At 39.9% G+C, this 22,777-nt stretch overlaps 1 protein-coding gene across 1 annotated transcript in view; it reads right to left on the bottom strand.

The window, feature by feature from the left end:
- Window positions 1–22,777, bottom strand: part of dok4 (docking protein 4) — a 78,844-nt gene that overhangs the window by 7,940 nt on the left and 48,127 nt on the right. The window contains exons 4-9 of the mRNA XM_088084632.1: window positions 8,162–8,269; window positions 6,055–6,169; window positions 5,099–5,218; window positions 3,598–3,787; window positions 1,174–1,312; window positions 128–245 (exon numbers count right to left, since the gene is read on the bottom strand). Coding sequence (XP_087940758.1) covers window positions 128–245; window positions 1,174–1,312; window positions 3,598–3,787; window positions 5,099–5,218; window positions 6,055–6,169; window positions 8,162–8,269 — 790 coding nt within the window. The remainder of the gene's footprint in view (window positions 1–127; window positions 246–1,173; window positions 1,313–3,597; window positions 3,788–5,098; window positions 5,219–6,054; window positions 6,170–8,161; window positions 8,270–22,777) is intronic.

Genomic DNA, 22,777 nt, shown 5'->3' with positions numbered 1-22,777 from the left:
GATGGAGAAATTAGATGGTGTGTTATCGCACTATAAATAAAATAAAGAATATAATATCTACATAAGATTACAAAGCAAAGACACAAACAGTCGGCAGAGATCGTCTGAAGGCTGGTGCGGGGCCTACCACTGCCGGGGTCCATGCCGGTCTGGTTTCCAGTGATGTGGTGCCAGTAGGCGGAGCGGGGCAGGATGGCGGTGGGGGTGCAGGGGTAAGATCCGGGCTCTGAACCCATCGACAACAACTGCGAGTCATAAACACACAACGTGAGGCGTTTAAAGACGAGCACCGTAGACTCATTTCAGTTCAATTATCAGGTAACAAATAAAGCTGCGGTAGGCAGTTTTAGTTTCAGTATTACTTTTGTTTTGTATTTTCTTCATTTTTGAAAGCAATTTGTGTTTTTAGCTTGAAATGTGCTCTACAGAAAAAGTTATTATTATTATTAATATTATTTTGACATCACTGAGCAAAAATCCCTAAAATAAACTTTGAGCACATTCCCAGGGGATCTCAGGTTTGCTACATCAATATCTTCCTTTAAAATAGAAAAAGACTTATTTTTATCAAAAGGCATTAATTTAATTTTATTTTTATTAATATATTTTTAATTTTGAATATATTTTTGTTTTTACATTCAACCATTGTTTTCATTTTTTTAATTTTTTGTTTTATTTTTTACTATTTAAAATTTCTTGTGTGTTATATTTTTCTTTTGTTTGTCTACTTTTTTTCCCTGTCTGAGTATTTTTGTGATTTTAAGTATTAAGCACTTTGGTTTTGATATGTGCTACATAAATAAAGTTTATTATTATTATTATTGTTGTAATTTAAGTGGTTTGAGTGAAAACTAGACTTCTGCACCTCCTGTTGGCTGTTTTCAGGCTTTAGAACGATTTCTGACTGAACTTGGTTAAAATTCACTTCAGTGGTGCAAATTCCCAAACAAACGAATGCAGTGAAGCGAGAAAAAAAAACTGCTAAAAAACAACAGTGAATGTGGAGCTTCTGGGGCTCTTTCCCACACACAGTGACTTAGAGCTTAAACTTTGGATTTGTCCTTTACTAAATGAACAATAAAGCATATTTCAGCAGAGTTTTAAGGGCCAGAGCCGTGATTAAACACACTGTGAGCACATTTGTGTGTATCTGGACGTCAGCGCAGCTCTCACCCTGCTGTTTTTCTCCATCTCCAGCAGAACCTTCTTGTGCTGCTCTGCGATGGCCAGCGTGGAGGAGTGAACCCTCTGGTAGATCTGCTCCCCCTCTCTGGTCTGGAAGGTGTAGAGGCCCTCGCCGCTGTCACACATCCTGCACAGAACAGCAGCTCAGCATGAAGCCAGATTACAAATCAAAATATTCCAGCTGATTTCATGCTGATGACTCTTTATCATAAGAAAATGTTTTAAAAAAAGTGCAAGAAAAATACCTGAATATGAGGAAAAAAGTAAAGGTAAAAAACGACAAAATGAAAAAAGTGTTTATTTAGTATAATAATTCTGTAACATAATTTTAAAAATGTAATTATGATAATTCTAAGTAGTTTTTCCAAAGCTTTTTTTCTGTTTTTCCCTTGACATTTTCCCCTAGATTTAAAAAGAGAATTTTATAAATTTGATAATTTCTTTTTTGTTTTTTAAGATTATTTTTTCAGGCTTTTTTGCCTTCATTTGACAGGAGAGTTTAAGTGTGAAAGGGGGACAGAGAGGGGATGACATGCAGCGAGGACGTCGCCTCTGTACATGGAGCACCAGCTCTACCAGCTGAGTTACCGGACGTCCCAAATCTACTTATTTCTTGCAATTAATGGAACTTTTCCTACCAAGTCGCTCAGCCTCATTTTCATTTGCTCAAACGGTTTAATACGTGTGAAAGGTGTCAAGAAAAAATATGTCGCTGCAGGTTTCAAAGGGTTAAAAAGGCCTTGATGAGCCCTGATCAGGACATCCAAAACCAAAAATGCAACAATGTTTTTGTTTTTGCTTCCCAAATGACCTGAACTACAGGTGTGAAAATGACCATAGATTCACATTTTTGCACACTGATCATCATCATGTAAATGACCGAAAAGATCAATTTAGAAATAAAAAGTCAAAAACAGAATTAACTCATACGCATTAACGCATATCCTGTATGATGAATGTGAACTAGGAAAGATGTTTCCTGCAACTTGGGGAAAAAAAGGTATAAGGTGATAAAATCATCTGAAAATTATCTGCAGGCATTACATGATATTATCAAAAAACTAGTGAAAAATGTCTAGAAAACTTTATTTCCAGGGGTCTAAGGTCAGGAGGTACAGGAAATTACTGCCTGCTTTTTTTGTAGTATGCACAGTTTTGTAGTTTAATGATTTACAGTTTTTATAATTTTACAGTTATTTATTCTCTGTATTTAACTGAAGAGCAATTTTCTTCCTAAGCCATGTTAACATTTCTTATAGGGTTTGTGAAATTTTCCTCATTTTCATTTTAATTGTTTATTTATTCTTCCTTTTATCTATACTGTATATTGTTCATCTTGTTGGTTTATGTTTATTATTCATTCTGCAGCTTCACGCAGCACTTTTGCCTGAGACAAATTTCCTTCAGGACAACAGAGTTTCTTATCTTATCTTAAGTGAACATCTGCACGGCCTCGGCGTCTTTTCACAGACGACCCGACAGTTTGTCCTGGAAGCTGTGACTGTCACTAAAACCCAAAGGCTTTTTGTTCATCAGCTCACAGACCATTAACAGCAGAGTAACTCATTTAAAGCAGTTTGTTTCTATCAGCTTTTAGTTAAAACACTTTACTGTGTCCGTCTGATGAGGCTGGTAGTAAATGTTAGCTTAATGAAATTAAACGGCAGTAAAGTAGCTAATAATGAATACATTACGAACCAGAGACAGACTTTTGGGAGAGACGCAGTACAACGCAGCCGCAGACAGAGGGCTCTCTTGCTTCAGTTTGTTTCAGACACACACACACACACACACACACACACACACACACACACACACACACACACACACACACACACACACACACACACACACACACACACACACACACACACACACGCACACACACACACACCATTATCTGCATGCTGACCCAATCATAGCTCGTCAGGTTTTATCAAAGAGGAGGAGATAAGGAGGTCGGGCCGGCATTGATTCATCGTCTAATCTATTCAATCAATGTGCTCAGAGAGAGAGGGAGACAGAGACAGAGACAGAGACAGAGAGACAGAGACAGAGACAGAGACAGAGACAGAGACAGAGAGACAGAGACAGAGAGACAGAGACAGAGACAGAGAGACAGAGACAGAGAGACAGAGAGACAGAGACAGAGAGACAGAGACAGAGACAGAGACAGAGAGACAGAGACAGAGAGAGGGGTATCCTTGGACTGACCGTACACTGACTGACAAGCACGCACACACACATTTTGGTTGTTCCAATAAAGCGTTTCTTGAACACACACTGTTATAACAGGATGTGGCGTCCCTCTAACTTTAGTCGTGTGTGGTGACCCCTGATGTATGTCTCGTGTTATTTATCAGTGATCAATCACTCCCTGCCCCTTCCCAGCCGTCCCACTCCCGGTCTCACCGCCCGGCTTCGAAGGTGAAGCGGGTAGCGTCCCGTCCGTAGCGCCGCAGCGAGCAGAGCGGCCAGGTGACCAGCTTGGTGCGGGGGTTGTGGATGTCCCACAGGTAGATGTTCTCGTGGGTGATCTGCATCATGCACTCGCCGTAGATGTCCAGGTTGGGACAGGGGAGGAGGAACACGTTGAAACGCTCTGAGGAGAACAAGAAAACACAACATCAACGACAAGGACGAACTGTCAGCTGAGACGGAGCTGCTTCAGATATTTCACCACAATATTGGGGGGGGGGGTCAGTCAGTTTTCTGTTTTTTTTTTTGGTTTTTTTTACCTTTAATTGACCATGCAGTTTTAAGACTAAAGGGGGGGGGGCGCCCACTCTGTCCCCTGAGCCACCAGGCACCGTCTCAGTCCATTTTAAATATGTATTCAAGACCAGAGCTGTTTTTAAGGCCAGGCATTATTATTATTATCATTATCATATTATCATGTTTCAAAAACAAGGAAATTCATATTGCTTTAAATCAGACATAAAAAAGAAACACAAGGCAAAGACACTAGGCGGGTTTCCATTACAGATTTACGCCAGTATAAACCAATATTTTCGAAATGTCGATAAAACACAATTGTGAGATGACTGCGTTTCCTCTGAGTGATGTTGTGTGACTTCTCCTCTGGTGGTAACATTAAAGAAGCACGGTGATGGATGTTCAAAACATTAGCAGCTTTATCTCTATCACAGCCACGACACCAGCCGTCATTATTTCCAATCCAAGGCGACGTAGGCGTGTTATGGAGCCATAATGGAAAGGCGAGCTCCTTAGAAGTCTGAGCGGCCACATATGAGGGATTTCTGGGAGCTGATAGTCCACGATTTCACAGAGGAATTGTGGATTCAAAACCTCTGGATGATCCGCTCAACTTTTGAAGAGTTATACGAAGCAATAGCAGCTCTTGTAGCTCCTGCTGCATCATTAGGGAGCCACTTCCTACTGACAAGCACATAGACATAACATCATGTGACCTAGAAAAGCCAAAAATGCATACTGAAATTGCGAATATAAAATGCGCTGAATGGAAACACGTCAGTTCTGAAAAAACGTCCATTTATCGCAAAAAATGTTTCTATACTTGCATGAGGTATTTCAGGGGAATGAAAAAATGGTTAATGGTGTATTTAAATAGAATTTAAGGGAGTAAAATAAAATCGGATGTATGATCTAAAAAGAAAATTAAAAAGAAGGATAAACTTGCACAGAGGCAAAGGAGTATCTCGGGTTTGTTGAGTGGTGGTTTATGGCGGTGTCCGTGCTGGACTGCCCCCCCTCGACTATATACAGTTTTGAGTACAAAAAAAAAGTAAAAATCATAAATATGCATAGCTTTCAGATATGTTTTACGTAAGTCACACAGGTATTTTAGAAGTTGCATTCAAAGCGCACCAAGTTGAGATGGAAACTTTCTCTCTGCATGTTTGTTTTTTGTGTGTTTGTGTGTGTGAGTCACCTGTGTGTTCACACTGCACTCCAGCAGCCAGCAGGTCAGGCTCTCCCATGCTGATGTCATTGAGCCGCGTGCCGAGACACTCGATGGACAGCGTCTTAAACCAGTCCTCCGCCTCCAGCTCTGCAGAGAGAGAGAGAAGCTCGGCTAAATATGTCCTGACGGCAGCTCTGCTCTTCACACAGGCATCAATCTCCTTATTTCACTCTGCAGAAAATGAGCATAGGTCCCGAAATGATGCGCTGTTCCTTAAACTTTTCATAAAGGTCCCAAATAAAAAAAAAAATACAAAAAGCTTATCAGTCACTAAACCCTTTGAAACCTGGAGCGACATCACATTTCTTGTATTTAAACCTCTGAACTCTGAGTGCATCAGTTTGATTTATTTCAAAGAAAAAAAGAAGAAAAATAAAAAAAAGGTGATGAGCAACATGATATTACATGTTTATTAAATTGCAAGATATCAGTAGATTTAGCAAATTCTTAAAAAGCTAGAAAAAATGCCTGGGAAAAACTATGTTTATAATTATCATTATTACATTTTCAAAATTATTTTACAAAATTATTATCATTTTTAAGGACTTTTTAAAGGTAATTTCTTTTTCTTTTTCTTTCTTAAAAAACAAACAAACACATTATCAGGTTATTTTATTTTACTTTTTACTAATTCATTTCATATTCCTCCTTTTGTTGCTCATTTCCATTTTGCTCAAAGGCTTAACGCTAATGAACTGAAGATCACACGCGGTCTGCTGTGAACGGTGGTAACCTGTGACGCATCAGCAGGACGTACAAATGCTCAAATTTCACCTGTTTGTGTGTGAATGTGCAATCAGTGAACCTAAAAAATGGACTTAAAGACAAAGTGGATGAGGGTGTACTGTGCTGTGCTGAGGGTAAGTTTAAGGTCGTGTGTGTGTGTGTGTGTGCGTGTGTGTGTGTGTGTGTGAAAACACTACCTGATTCGCAGGTGAAGGTGCGTGAGGTGTCGTCTGTAAACACAATGGCCACCGCCTGTCGCTTGGTGTCTCGAGGCAACCGTGTGACATTCTTGACGTTGCTAATCTCTGTCACCTAGGCAACAGGTTGAAGGTGAAAAACAAAGCGTAAACACGGGCTGATCATCTTACTTGCATTGTTTGATTAAAATGACGACACCTCCGTGAAATCCGCTAAAGCTGGAGGTCTTTCTCATGAAGATACTCAAAAATACACAGTTTTTTTATCTTTTACTACCAAATCCAAGATCACAGAGTTTGATTTAAGAGTGAAATGTCATTTTTCAGCAACAGGTATTCTGGAAGTAAAAGTCTTTCCTCATTGACTACATCTCTCATACACACTAATATTTCACTAATTTTCCAAATATTCTGAATTTGATACAGGTCATGCATATTAGGTTTGGATTTTCAGAACTAGGCCTCTTTCCAGCTTTAGCATTTTCTGTTTAATAGTGCTTATTATTCCTGTTTGAGGAGCATTATTTGAAGATGTACACAGGACATTCAGGATATGTGTCTTAATTTGGAGTTTTTGCTGCAGTTTGCATCACATGGACTCTGACTGGTCACAGAACCAACTTGCACACTTTGCAAAGCTGCAGAAAAAAAGCCCACATTTCTGGTCAGAAGGAGAAAAACATTATGAAAGACTTGGATATCAACAGGTTTTTGGATATGCTCAAAGATCACAACGCCAACCTTTTAAAGAAGGCGGGTGAAGGAATGAAAGAGGGAGGCTGTGTTGGCACGGTCCAACAAATCCACCACCAGAAGAATATTGTGAAAAAATAAATAAAATCCTATTTTGATGCAAAAAAGCAAAATGACACAAACGGCTTCTGCTGTTCCATTTCTGCGTATTTTGATGTGATAACGAACATGCTGGGACACGTTCATCAGAGTATGCACGGCTGCATGCACACAGGAGTATTCATTTCTATTCGCCATGTAAACAGCCTTTTATCAGAATGAGGGAAAAAAATGAATATTTTTGTGTAATTTATCTTTTTACTATTACCAACTTAATCCTGCCTTCGCTCGTCTGCCCTTTGTCTGCATTATGACAAAATGATTTTATTAACTCAGGAGTTAACAGCCTCGGCTTTACCTTGTTTGTCAAAGCACTTTGTGAACTATGTTTTAAAAGGTGCCATATAAATAACATTACTATTATTATTATTATTTACACATAATGATTAGATTCAAGATTCAACCTTACTGTCTATCATGAAGTGACAAAAAAATTGCCTTCAGTTAGTGGCTCAAAATCACACGACGGCTCCCTAGATCGATGAAAACGTGTGCAAAGCTACATTAAAAAAGGAGCTACTATCTTGACTTGTTTTTAAACTATATTGCGTTGGGAACAAAAGTAAATCCTCCTTTTGGTCCGAGGTACTCGGAAACGGCTCGTTCTGAGGGGTCAAGTGAATGTGTTTCCAAAAACTCTTTGTCATTTTTGCACAAAGAGCAGGAGGTGAAAAGATTTTCATCACATTCAGCCTGAAAACTATTTAATAATGAGATTCATTAAAGTGTTACTGAATAAAGAAAGTACTCCAGTCAGTTCATTGGTTTGTTTGGAACTACACTTTTGTTTTGTACAAAAGAGAAACCTTCAGTGAAACTTCTTTTATTATCGCGCTCGCAGTGAAAGTAAAGATAACAAGCAGAGCAGAGTCTCTCTACAACTTCACTTTGAGTCCTCTGACGTGCTGAAGGACGACAAATGAAGCAGTGCGAAAGTAGAAGGTCAAGTGAAGAAGAGGTGATGGGATGAAGAATTAAAGATGAGTGAAGAAGAAGAAGAAGAAGAAGAAGAAGAAGAAGAAGAAGAAGAAGAAGAAGAAGAAGAAGAAGAAGAAGAAGAAGGACTGATGATTCTGGCTGAGCTCAGAAATAAAAGAATCAGACTTTAATGTGAAGGCTGACTGCTTTCATCCCGTCAGTGTGTCTGTCAGCTCTTTAGCTTTGGTTTTCTCCTGCTGAGCAGAATATACCTGTCTCTCAAACACACACACACACACACACACACACACACACACACACACACACACACACACACCTTAGGAAAGGCTCTGATGTAGGCAGACTTCTCATCAGGGTATTTCTCCAGACGTCGAGGTCCTTTGCTGGATGACTTCTTGAACACCAGCCAGCAACGCCGATAGATCTGTAATACACGTGCACGCACAGAGATTTACTTTTATACTTGACAGAAACAGTGAGTTGATCAAAACCCAAATCTCACGTGACAGAACAAAAGTACTGTACATCAACACACACACACACACACACACACTCATGATGTATAGAAAAGCGCCGTTTTCTCTCTCAGGTTTTGCCTTGTTTTTATAGTTTGAGCCATCAGTTCTGCAGTTGTGATAAAATCGTTCTCATCAAGTCATCGCTGCGACTTGACATTGTGATGAAGTTGCTGAAAACAGGACCAACAGGGCAACAAGCTTCAGCCGTCAGACGATCTGATGGCTTGAAAACAAGGTGACAGTTGACAGGTGACAAAACATCATACATCTCTGTCAGTTAATAACCAATGAACGACACCTGCCCACTGCCCAGGTGTCTGTTTTAAAGCCTCTGGAAACGTGGCTTGAAATAATAAGAATGCACATCATATATCAAAGTTGTGTCTCATTGAGAAGCTACAACAATCTGAGTGAAAAGAAACGTTCCCAACTATTAGACACGTGAAATGAAAACAGCTCATTTTGAGGATAACAGCATTTCTGCAGACCGTGTGTGCAGATCATGTTTTGACTGACACCTCACTGGATCCCACCTTTGCCAACTGTCTCTCGTCTCCATGACGACAGACATGGAGCAAAGCAGAGTCGGCGTGGTGCAGCTCTTTCTGCTCCAGCCCTCTGACTCTGGCTGCGGTCATGAATCCAATCTGACGCTCTGCACTAAAATGTGCCAGAGTGCACTTCAGCACTCAGAGCGAGTGTTTCTGAACGTACCCTACTGAAAGGAGCTTTGAGGGATTTAAATTTGTCATGTTAAATTAGCATCAACTGTTATCTGACTTCTGAATTTTGTTTTACGTGATATGGATCGTGGATAACCACGCCCAAATCAACCCAGCTTCAGCAAACTGTAAAAAAACTAAAATGACAATATTTAAAATTTGTATTGAGGCTAATGTCTAATGTAATTTTTTATGTTTTTTATTATGCATGTCAGACCCTAAATTACATATTAAGAAAGCTTTTGGTGATTCAGGTTCCCAAAAACTTTAAGTAACATAACCACAAATCAGATAAGTTTGAAACATTAGCCGGTGCAACAGTCTGCAGAGAGACAAAGTATTAATAAAGCAAAGTTTTCAGTGCCACCGCTCCGCACACACACATCATGCACTGTGTAGTCCACTAAAAAAAAAAAAAAAAATTATCACCAATCACAATCATATGAATGAACTAGTTGAATTTAAGATTCAACTACAAAGGACACCATTAGTACATTATAGGAAACATGATTTACATGTTTGAAATGACAAAATGAATTATACATCATGTCACTGAGTAAGAAAAAAGATAATCACACTGTTTTTTTCTGCTCATGCCATGCAGCTCTCATGCTCTCTTTGGCTCCCTCATTGACCAAAACTTCACATCCCTGTCGTTATTCTGCGGATTGCTACTGAAATTGCTGAAACTTAGAAATATGGATTTAATTAAATTTGTCATTTTTAGGTTGCCACAATGTCACAAAATCAAGTAAAGATAACTAAATTTAAAGTACAATTAACAATTAGATACAAAATATGCATAAATTAAAACTAATCATAATATTTACTTACAAAGAAATTGGTTTCCAAGATTTTTTTGAGCAACTTTTTGGTTTAAGTGGAAACTTGGAAAGATTGATTAAATTAAACTTTCCATTTTAAGTCACAACTTCACAAATCAAGTAAATCTAACTATTTTTCAAGTAAATGTCACTTCAAATATAAAATAAACATAAAGTCAGACTTAAACGTAGTTATATTTACATACATTTTTCAAAGCAATCAGTGTCCTAGATTTTTTTGAGCAACTTTTTCATTAAGTGGAGTTATTCACCAGAGCTAGATGTGCAGGGCAGGACTTCACATGATGCCGAACTAGAAGTCTGAGAGATGTATGTATATAAAAGAGGCATAAAAAAATAAATAGGCTAATGCATCTTCAGCACGGAAGCTGATGGATTTTCAGAGCCCCATTTTCAGTTAATAAGATGTGACACTTCCTGATAAATTATTCTGTTTTTCTGTGTCTGTTGCCAGAACAGTGACTCATCCTCAGTGGCGACAGGAGACCATTTTTTTGGCTAATCTATACACTGGTGGGACTCAAATCAATGTCTAAATTTCATTATGAATGCATGAAAAGTAATACCGTCCTCTCAGCAACAAGAAGTAATACACAAGTTCAGATGATTACTGAGATGATTTCACTCACTCTTTTTCACACGCAACAAGCGCACCAGACGAGGACGGTCTGTTCTGTGGACAGACGCACACACCGGCCCCTAAACCTTGCATTTTAAATTATGTGTCACACTTCTCTCTCTCTCTCTCTCTCACTCACACACACACACACACACACACAAAAAATGAGAGAGGGAGAGATTGATTTGATGGATGTAAATATATTTAAAGTCACTCTCCGGCAGGTGGAGAAAGCTCCTCCCTGTCCTGTTGCTCCTCAGGTGTGGATGAAAAGTTATCCAACATGTTTCCGGCACATTTTCACGGTTTTCAACGGTCCATTTTCACATTTCAGTTTCCCAACTTAAATTTGGTTAGCTACAAGCTAGTTTTGATGGTAGCAGTAAATGTTAGTTGGTGAAGTCGCGCCCGCGCACAAGTGACGTCAGTGACGCGACGTGTCCGAGCTTTCCCGCTGATCTCAAGTCAGCGATAACCTGACATTGATTACCAACCAGGAAATTCAATGGGTGAAGGGCGATTCTACTCCTGAACTGGGATCAGTTTAATCCCAACACTGCATCACGCTGTTAGGATGCGGAGGCGCTGTCGGAGCTTGTTAGCGGGAGAGCAGAGCGTACGGACAAACATACATGACAATTAAAGGAGCTCATAAGGTACTTTTCTTGGTTGTTCAATGGTAAGGCTAAGGTGGGGCTAAGGCTATTTTTGGTTGGGCTTTAGCCTAACCAAGCTCTACCCTTCACCTATGCTTTTAAACTGTAGCCTTTGTCAAATTATATATGGTTGCATAAGGCTACTTATTATGTAAATAACTCAAAAGTTATTGAGACCCTATCCATTTTCTTATTTATTTCGCACTATATACACTTTTTTGTGTGGTAGTCCTTATGATTGTCCTCTGGTGTGACATCATTTGTAATGATAATACTTAATTCAGGGATTGAGATCTGCGCTGCTGCTGTAGGCCATCCTGCCGTTTTCAGAGGTGTGCTGTGCCAGCCTGTGTTGGAGATCCGTGCTGCCAGCTGCTGTGTTAGAGATCTGCGCTGTCAGAGATCCAGGTTGTCAGCTGCTGTGTCATAGATGCGCGCTGTGGGAGATCCGTGCTGCCAGCTGCCTTTTAGAGATCCGCGCTGTTGGAGATCCACACTGCAAGCCGCCCTGTAGGAGGTCCACGCTGTGGAGATCCACTGTGTGGAAAATCCACGCTGCTAGTGGCTGTCAGAGATCCACGCTGCCAGCTATGTGTTGGAGATCCGGACTGTCGGAGATCCACGCTGCCAGCTGCTGTGTCGGAGATCTGCACTGTCGGAGATCCGCACAGTCGGAGATCTGCGCTGCCGGCTGCTGTGTTGGAGATCTGCTGTTCTGCTCCTCTGTTGGACAATCAGCTGATTGCAGCTTGGTTATCAAATTCTTCAGTTGGGTAGTTGAAATGAACTCAAAACCAAAGTCTATATTTTTTTTCTTTTAAACTATATGTCAAATTATATATGGTTGTATACTTGATATGTACATTTCCTTATTTATTTCACACACTCTTTTGTGTGGTATATGCAGTGTGTGACATGATGGAGGGGTGTTAAAGAAGAAATGTAAATAACACAGCAGCACTCATATAGTATCACATTAAAACCCCTTCTTCTTCTAATCTTTCCTCAATCTGGGGCGATCTTGTTCTTGAAGCCACATTTTTATCATTTGAAAAGCACACACTTCAAAAATTAATGGGCTGCTAAGAAATAATATTGAGTCATTTTTGGTTGAACTGAAGGGCAAATGTGTGATGAAGAAGAAAAACAGCTGACCATTATTAAAAACTCTCCCGTATCCGTTTAAGTGTAGTGCCGACGCAGCACTCGAAGGTTACAGCAGCACCACGCCTGGTGAAACAACATCATTTCCTGGCGCTTTCATGTGAGCGAGCCCCTCTGGAATAACAGTAACTCCAAACTGTTTCACATCAGTTTCATCTTTGAAGATGTGAGAGGGGAGCAATTAGCACTTTCTATCTTCCACCTCCCTCCCACCACCTCCTCTCTTTAACTTCACTTAGCACTCCTCACAGCCAGTTCCTCTGCTGAGACCCGATTACTTCAAACAGGGGATGGTGAAGCGATATAAGGAAAGGAGAGATGAAGGGGATGAGGGAGACGGATGATGTGGAGGACGGGCTACATGGGATAGTGAACATGACAGCAGAGGGGATGTACACAGGAAAACTATGGCTTCCTAAAGTTAAAACGATGAAGAATAAACTCGGCGATGTGAAGAGTAATGTTGCAACTTGAGTGTAAAATTCCTGTGAAATTTATTATATATATATATATATATGTATATATATATATATTTTAAAAGCAAACTCAAGACCTCCATTTTAAGTTTCGCTTTTAGTTGAACCTTATTTATCATTAACTATTTAGTTACGCATCTTAGTCTGTTTCTGTCATTTTAGTGTTTTCAAGATATTTATTATTTTACTTTGTGCTTTAATCCTTTCACCTACCTCTTATTTACAGTTTATTACTATTATCATTTGATTATTTATCTATTTTGGAGGGGATTTAGGTTTTATTGTGTAAAGCACTTTGTGTTACAGTTTGTTTGTATGAAAAGTGCGACACAAATGAAGTCTGACTGACTGACTGATCATAGCTCAGTATCACAAAGCATGCCTCAAATGGCTGTACAAAAATTAAAAACTGCACTGAGCAACATTAGCAAAACAAATTAAATTTTCACTTGACTTTGTGAAAAATTGCTGGGAACCGTTTGTATATGATGCTGAAGGTCTCAGATTTGATTAAATATTTGCCAAAAGCATCCAAACAAAGTTTTGTGTTGGAGTTTGTGACATTATAAAACTACTGACAGAAAGATTTTAATTTTGATTTTCATCATTGTAAATACATATCAGTACCAAATATTGGTTATTGGTCTCATTAACTAGCAAAAATTGGTAGTGGCCCTGAAAAAACATTATCGGTCGTCCCCTACTATTGTTTATATTGAAGTAATGACAAAAAATATCAAAAAATACATTTAAAAAAGAAACGTGATTTACGATTGTCTCCATGTTGCCCTTCTGACAATTCTTGCATCGTATACCTGAAATATTTGGTGAAATTCAAAGATCAGTAAAGTGTTTCTGCCTCACACAGTTCATGTAATTGTTTAGATGGAGACACAAGAGTGAAAATTACAGAAAGCTGAATTAGCAGTTTGGGGCGTGGTAAGAATCACAAATAAGCTGTAATTGCATCTCACACACACACACACACACACACAAGGACAAAGACAGAGAGAGAGAAAGGCATTATACTTAGCAGCTGTAGTAAATTGACTTACAATTAAAAAGCCCATTAAAGTTTGTCAGATGAAATACAGAGAGGCTGTGGGGAGGGAGGACGAGACAGAGAACAGAACAGCAACAACAGCCAGAGATAATGAAGCAATAATGAAGGGAAGAGGAATGAAAACAAGACTGTGTGTACAAAACTGCGGAGGAGGTTTGTGGCTGAGAGGGAGGACGAGACGACGGAGACGCGGTCAGAGAGGACGGTGGAAATGAACATCTGTCAGCCCAGCTGTTTTTGCTTTAAAATATAAGGTGCTTCACAAAGTGGACAGAAGCAATGCAAAATGTCAAATTAAAATGTTTAAAATGTTTAATTCATTAATAATAATAATAATAATAATAATAAATATTATTGGAGACACCGACAATCAAACTGCACTGTTGCTCTAAACATCAAGTAATGACACACAGTGGACTCAGTGTAATGCGCAGTTTGTCTCATAAAAATGCTAAATGGCGTGGGGACACTTCCTAATTGACACATTTTGATGCCCTTGGATTATATATATATATAAACTATTTTCCTGTGATTTCTATGACTGCCTTAATCGTTTCTCAAACGGGGGTACGTGAGAATTTTGAAAAATATATTTTAAAAAAATAGCAGTCATGCAAAACTCCTAAAAAATAATTATAGAAAAAAATATATTATATATAAAAAGTTCAGTAAAAATTAAAAAGGAGCTCATAACCTGAATTTTATACTCAATATTCAATTTCACTATCCTTAAAAAAGAACAGGCTCTGTCCAAACCAGGATCGTTTGACCCAAACTGTCAAATGCCGTCACCTGTCAATCAATCACTCGCCGCTGTCAAGACACAAACAATGGAGTCGCGGTTGAAGCACAGCAGCGATGCTGCTGAAAACACGGAGACAGGACAAAGAAGGAGAAACCAGAACCGACAAAATACCAAATACCGTCAGTTTGCAGAAGATTATGTTTTAATGGGATCTACATCCATGATTTGCAACCCCCAAATTTAAAGTGTTTTTCAGTTATAATGCTGTTAAAGGACACTGATGTTGCAGCGCTGGGTTTGTTTCGTGCTGGTCGGGGGGGATTTGGCTGAAAAAGTATTTTTAACGGGGGTTCAATACAGAAAAAAGACTGAGAATCACGGACTCACATGATTGGCTGGATTTGAAGAAGGCGTCACATCAGGTGTTACAAATCCGAAGTCCGCTGAGTCCGAGAGACCGAGTCAAAGGCCGAGACTGAAACCCTCTGAAAGTGGACGCGAGACCAAGACCGATCTCGAGTACTACAACACTACTGGACCGCATCAGGTTCAATAGCTTCTCGTCTAAATGTTTTGGGGTTTTTTCTATACCTTACCACGCGCCTCCTTCCCCTAAACGTAACACCACCCAGTCAGTGTCATAGGTCACACACTGGTCCAAAAAGACATTTTTCCAGACACAACAATTTCAAAAGAAACTGCCTTAACGTTTCTGAGATTCACAGACAGCCTGCATGACTCTGTATTAAAATAATTTGATCCATTAGGTCCAAACCAAAGTGTGGAGAGTGTAGAGGAGCATAATCACTAAATTATTTTCACGCCTTTCATGTGAGCCAGCAGGACGGCGGCCGGCTCGAGCAGCAGAAGTCTCAAAACACGCTGTGACAAAAATAGATCTATTAACAACTTCATCAAGTGAGATTTTTTATATGAATGCTTAATCATGAGATAAATAATCTTTACAAAAATTGTTCACAGTGTGATCGGTAGACTCAAACTCAAGTGCAGACTATTTTAAATGAGTCAAAACATTTGGGACATAATCTATTTTAATTTGTCATCTATTTTAATTAATCTGTTTTAGTTTGTCTTTGAATTTATTTTTTAATGTACTCTTTTATTCTGTTTCTACTGTGTTTAATTCTATTATCAGTGCTATTATTTCTGTGTTTATGCTAATCTTCTTTCACTTGTATTTACTCTAATTGGTTTGGGTTGTTGTTATTTTTGTTTTGTAATTGTTTCTTTAATTCTGTGTCTGGCTTTAGTTTGGCATTATCGTCTGGCTGCTTTGCCTTGTTTGTAAAGCACTTTGTAAACTCTGTTTTTAAAGGTGCTATATAAATAAAGTTATTATTATTATTATTATTATTATTATTATTACAGTGTCCTTTAAAATATGTAAGTAAAACATATTAAGACAAAGTTGGAAGGCGTGAACTAAAACACCAGGGTCAGGTAATTTACGTCTGACTGGCTGTTATTTCCAATGAGAGCAATACGTCATCTCGCGCCCCCCTCGCCACCGCCCGCAGTAACCACCCACCTCTTTATGTTGCCATGGCAACCAAACCATCCCACCACCACAGCCTCACAATCCTGCTGAGTCTGCACTTCTTTATCAGCCCATCTGACATGGACAAGGGGAGCCGGGTGTTTGTGTGTGAGCTTTAAGTCCCACTAATATCACAACAGCCATCCGTTTATGCAGGCAAAAGTCACGCAGTGATTTCTGAGTTCACTGTCACCATTTTTATAACTGAAAGAAATAAAAAGTACACGGAGAGATGTTGAGCGCTGCTCAGACACTAATTGAAGGACAGAAAAAACGATGTTTTGTTTTCAGTGGTGCTGATAAATAAAAGGCCAGCGGCTGTTGACATTTAAAGCGGTTAATGTGCTTCAGACGATTAGCCTGCAAATTGACATTAGCACAAAGTCATAATTGTGACTATCCAAGCAGCAACCTCTGGGGCTGAAAATGAAGCCAGTGCATAAAAACAAAAAACTGCAGTCCCTCTAATATCCACTGGAGGCTGGCTCCAAAACAGAGTCAATCCTCATAGACCACCATGTTAAAATGTCCAACTTAATCAGAGAAATAAACATATTTTCAGCCTGGTATAAAAAATTATCTTGGTCTTTATAGCTAATTTAAACTGTATGAGGGAGTGAAGGTTGTATACTTCACCCATTTACATGTTATTAAGGCCCAAAGTTACACATATCTGCTGTTGGCTGCAAACCTCCTTTTTTTTCAGGAATTAGAAAAATGTGCTGTGTTTGTAAAAGGATCAAATGGAGATAGAGGGTTTAGTCACAAACTTTTTTAAAACACATTTTATAGATTGAGAAATGATAAAACCCACTGATAGACATAGAGGGGGATCATTAGAATTATATATATATATATATATATATATATATATATATATATATATATATATAAAAATAGTGAAATGGGGAGATTCGAGGTTTGTGCCCGACAATGACAATATTTAAAAGCGGGGTTGTTTTAGTGAAAGGCTGTCTGCAAGGCAACACTCGTCTCTGAGCCGGATCCACTTCTCACTCCTCCACAGCTCCAACTTTTCATCCAAATATGGTCACTTCTGGCCAACAAAAAAGAAAAAAAAGCCTCCAACAAGATGGCTATGACCGAAATGCCAAACTTAATGCTTCAAATCAGGAATTCACAAACAAACTGGTGACATCATGGTAGCCACGTCCATTATTTTATACAGTGTATGACGCTAACCAAGCTAGCAGCTTGGGTTGGGTTAGGGTTTGCTCCAGTCATCCACAAATGGTCACTTCTAGCCCCAAAAACCAAGATGGCAACAACCAAAATACAAAACATGAGGCTTCAAAACGAGTCTAAAAACCAATGGGTGATGTCCTACACCAGCAGCTCGGCCTACCTTTTATTTTTCCAACACAAATACATCACAAACAGTACAAACCGGTAAAAAAATAATAATAAAATATATCTAATAAAAACAGAGTCCACCAAAGCCTAATTAGCAGTGCACATTTCTCTGGTTTGTACTGAGCTTCTTGCTTGTGGCTTATGTCTGACTTTTAGTGCACTGTTGGTGATATTGCACCTTTTATTCAAATGTTTCCACACTGTCAGTCTCTGCAGGAGCAGTGAGAGGACATCCACGGTGGTGGAAGCTTGTGCTGAGTCTGAATCAGCGGCTGTAAAGAAGAGGAAAATGTGCCAGCTGGTGGTGTCGGATACTGCTGGACTCCTGCTGCTGATTTTCATGTGTGAAATCACAAACACGGTGTAAAGTGTCTTCTGGTACGTTGGCTTTGTTCTGAATGAACTGTACTGTTGACTGGGAGAGGCGCCACCTGACGAGCTGTAATAAGCATACACACGGAGGAAATCTTATGTTTCAGAGTGCTGTGTGTCCTGTAGAGATACATGCACAACATCATGCCTGGAAAAATACAGTCACGATCATGAAACTGATGACCAGACGACCTGAACATCGAGCCTGCTGTGTGCAACATATGGTGCTTTAAAAATTCAACAAAGCACGACACATTTCAGGGAAACCAGTTATGACAGTTCTCATCAGTATATTTTGAACTATTTAAAGACATTAAAATAAAATGCTGCTGCAGGAATGAGTCCTATAAACCAAAGCATTTTTGTATCCTGGTTCCCTTGTCTTGAAGTCAGTGGGTTTTTGGTTAGACGCCTCAAATAAAATCTGTTGTTAATACAAGCTTAAGACATTTTCAGGTTTTGTCCTACGGCATTAAATGCATCAGTAAATAACCCAACTGTGAATTTCGAAGCCTTTATGTGTCTTAAACAAAATGACAGTTGCTAACAAGAGGCTAACTTCACCATTGTGTAGTTCATTTATAACCAAATTTGATATTTTTATCAATTGCATTTACTTTATCTTCTTATCTATCTTATCTTTTATTGCATAGATTATCTTGCTGAACAAAATGGGCACAAACTGTTTGTGACAAAGCATAATTATGACAGATTTTCTGCAGTAATCCAAAATCCAGTGTACAAATCCCTTAGGCTTTTGTCGAGGAAACCAGGGAGATATTAGCTTCCAGGTTGGCCCACTAATAACTGTCATTCCTGCAACACTCTGTACTAATGTCAGCAGGGCGACATGCCCGCTATCACAACGCAGATAATGTTATCATGTCTAATGCATTTATGTCGGTGTGTAAGAACACAGAATTAATTAGACCCAATCCCAGTAAACGCCTTGCTCCTACCGCTTAGCCCTCAAGGTGCAATCACATCAAGATCCAGGTGCGACCTTTCCAAAAACGTCTTGAAGGTACATCTGGAAAAACAGCTGGGAGTGCATGGAGTGTGCACATAATGCATGCGCGTGGCCAAAAGTGCCACTGACGAGCGATGTGCGCCTAAAAAATGCCAGAAAAGCACGTCGTGCAGCAGGAAGATAGGAGCACCCGACAGGTGCGCTGCACCATTGGGAAACAGTGGTTTTGCTGGTGACACTTTTATAGCAACGTGTGTCGGTGTGACTGGCGACTGTACGCCTCCTTTTTTTGTGTCCACATCGAGAGGTAGGTTGCCCCGCTCAGGCACACCTGACACCGAGTTTTATGATAAATTATTTACAACACAGCTGATCAATCAACAAAAGAAAGCCACAAAAGTTTTGCTGTTTTTTTTCTTAATAAAGACCTAAAAATGACGATAACCATCATTATCTTCCATCTGTTTCTGCAAACTGGGACTGCAAGCTTCTGCATGCAATAAACAGACATAAGTATCTCATACAGCCCCAATTCAAAAATCCTCAACTATCACTTTAGGTTGTGAACAAATCACACGTGTCCTGACAACTGAAAAAGGATACTTATAGCCCATGCAAACGAAATCACTATAACAGAAGATACCATGTATGTTTAAAAAAATCTAATGTGGAACAACTTCTGATGATGTATCTGGGTCTTACAGTTATCACATTTCGTAAGGAAAACTTCAACAGAAATGTCTTTTAACTCCGTTCCAAGAGGACAAGGTGTCCCTCAAAAATAATGAGTATGGGTAAAAGTAAGAAGTGGAATAGGGCCATAGACTAACGAGCGCATCTTGAATTTCTGAAGCAGACAAAAGCACCTCCCTCCTCATCAGCACCGCGCACGTCAATCACACAGGAGATCGGGGTTCAATTCCCAGACAGGAGGACGAGTTGCACAGACAAGTACGACCTATTCCTATCTGATTAGACGCATCTTTTCCAAGCAGGACAATCAGCTTTGGGCACGGCGGATCGATCTGCTGCTGCAGTGCCTCTGGGAATGCTGCGTCCCTCTCTACCCGATGTCCCCAGAGGCATCATTAAAGATTGATCTGATCTTATCTCACCTGCTTCAGTGAGCTTTAGGCTGCTGCACTGTCCTGACGCCTGCAGACTAACGGCAGCATATGACTCCTTTCAGCAACAGTGGCTCGGAAATAGTCTGGCTGCTATTTTTGGAAATGACTTTGGCCTGCTCCGTTCATAGAAAGCAAGGTCAGTGCTAACAGCTACCAAGATAATGATTTTGAGTGATCATCTGGGTGATTCACTCATCAACGTGGAGGTGAAAACGCATTCAGAGTCATTTCAATACATCCCATAACTATTCCATCATACGTGGCTGAAATGTGCCGCACTTCACTGAGTCACTGCTAATGCACTGTTGACAGAAGCATCAGCAGTCTGCAGGAGAATGAGGAAAGAACTGCATCATGGGATGTGGGGGATAACTGAAATGTGTTGATGTTTAGTTACATCAGAAGTTGGACAGATGCAGCATGGGAAATGTCACACCAGCCCTGGTGGACATCAACATGTTGACAACCACTTTTGTGTGTTAAAGGTATTTTCATTTTGTCTGTTGACTGTATGAAGTTCGCCTGGTAAGACCGTCCTGCTCAACCTTCTGTTTCCCAAACTGTCTCAGTCGGGACTTTTGCTGCCTTCACGTGCTCCTCGGAAATATTTACTGTATTTTTGAGCTACGAGCACATGTACGGCCCTCTTAAATCGTAATTAGGATTGAATTATTGGGACATTTCGATGATGCCCGAGTTGCTGAGTTGTGACGTTCGCGTGACGTTTCAGGGCAGAAGAAATGGAAAAATGCATGAAAACGGTCTCAACAATTGATGGTAAAAAATTATATATTTCATTATTTTGTTGCTACTGGCTATCATTTACTTGTAGGAGTTGCACATTTTAGTAAATGCATCTATTAGCTGCAGCAAACAAGCAACTTTTAACAATAAAATGTAATGCTGTCAGTTTAACATTGAAATATGTTGTTTTGGGGCACAGCTGATGCTATTCTTCTTCGTGGGTGGACAGTCTTGGGTAACTATGTGCATATGTATCTGCATGCAGATGCACAAATAAAATGCTCCCTACAGCAAAACGTGTCAAAGTAAACTTTTATTTAGTAGCCAGAAGTGCAGCCTTAACAGGCTGAAGGTTACAAGAGGACATTAGTGGACAAATGCGCTAGTTTGGAAAGTCTGTGTGTGGGAGGGAGAGGGCCTGGAGCACAGAGGTGCTGACAGCCCACTGTGCATGACATCTCAATTTTATAATACGTGTTTAATGATTTTCCAATCGTTTCTGACTGGTGGTGAGTGTATATGTGTGTGTGTTTGTGTGCGTGTGCATGTCAGTGGGATCGTAACTTCATCACATCTCATGAGTCCATCTTTCTCTCCACGCAAACTACCACTTGCTGAGCTGACAAAGTTTTATGGTGCATAAAGTGTCGATGCCTGATGGAAAAAGTCAGAAGTACAAGTGTAGTGCACATAAACTCTCTGCATGAGGGCGTTTTAACTATTTTACACAGCAGGTTGTGTGCTCAAACGGGCTTTTCTCTGTATAATTTGTTTCAACATGTATCAGCTGACGTCAAAGTCGTTCCAAACTTCAGTATGTAAATCATAAAGTGAAGGTTTGGCATTTCAGCAAAACTCACTGGAAAACAGTACCACCGGCATTTATTTTTCATGCACCCAAACAAGACGTTATCAGAGACAGTAAAGCTGAACTCCATCCAGCAGCATCCTGATGATAATTATATATCATAAAAAGACACCCTCTCGATTTGTTTTATTCCTGGCATAAATCCTCAGGTTCTGAGCAATGAACAAATTGTTAAATAATAGAGTGCTAAAGGAATATATACAGTATGTGCCGTTTGGTTATTTATGCATCACACTGTCGGAGTGCAGAGCGCACTCGGGGCAGAGATGGAGCAGCAGTGAAAGTGAAACTTAACCATTTATTGAGCTGGGTCTAAAAGTTTGTGTTCACACAGGCACTCGCCTCTGCTGCAGCTGCCCCTCTCTCATCCAACGATCTGATCTGATTGGCTATGCCTGGATCGACAGCTCAACTATCCACCCTGCGACTCAAACTCCTCAAACTGCTGTGCTGCTGCGTTCATGGACCAGCAAAGACGTGCAGATTTAAAGAGGAGACAGAGAATGAAAAAGAGCAACGCATACAGAGGAGCTACCGCTACACAGATTATAAGTCTGTGGGAAACGCAGCTGCATCAGCTTGAGAACTTGGCACTGCTGATAATGAGTGCCGCTTTATTCTGTGTAGTGTCTTAATAGAAAATGAGTCATTCTGCATCTTATTCAAAGATCAGGCTGCACGATATCTCTCAACACAATAATGGCCCAAGAAGTCAGAAGTGGGCTTTTGGGAACAATAATGAGCATCGGGTGTGACAACTGCTTGTTTTTCTTTGTTTTTATCCTGTGTAGTGTGTCATAGACACAGCATCTGGCATGCCTCAAGTCAAACCGACAGAGATAAGCAGATACAATTTTTTGCCTTCTCTCACTAAATTTGACCATTTCTACGAAACATTTCCTTGGAACACACTGCATGCGTGAGGAGCGCCTGACGGTAACCTCACTGAAGTTTGCATCTTGCATGCTTGCGATGTTGACAGTAGCAGCTTTGTTGCCGCCACGCTTCTGCAGGATTGCCGGCTGCTAAGACTGCTGTATTTCCACAATTATAAGCATATATTCCACTAAATTATAAAGACGTGCAAGCTCCTGCATTGTCAGCAACACAG

The sequence above is a fragment of the Plectropomus leopardus genome, chromosome 1 (genome assembly GCF_026936395.1).
Source record: "Plectropomus leopardus strain MGB_pleo_1.0 chromosome 1, ASM2693639v1, whole genome shotgun sequence".
NCBI lineage: Eukaryota > Metazoa > Chordata > Actinopteri > Perciformes > Serranidae > Plectropomus > Plectropomus leopardus.
The sequence above is the reverse complement of the archived record's forward strand: the minus strand, read 5'-3'. Positions and strand labels throughout refer to the sequence as shown.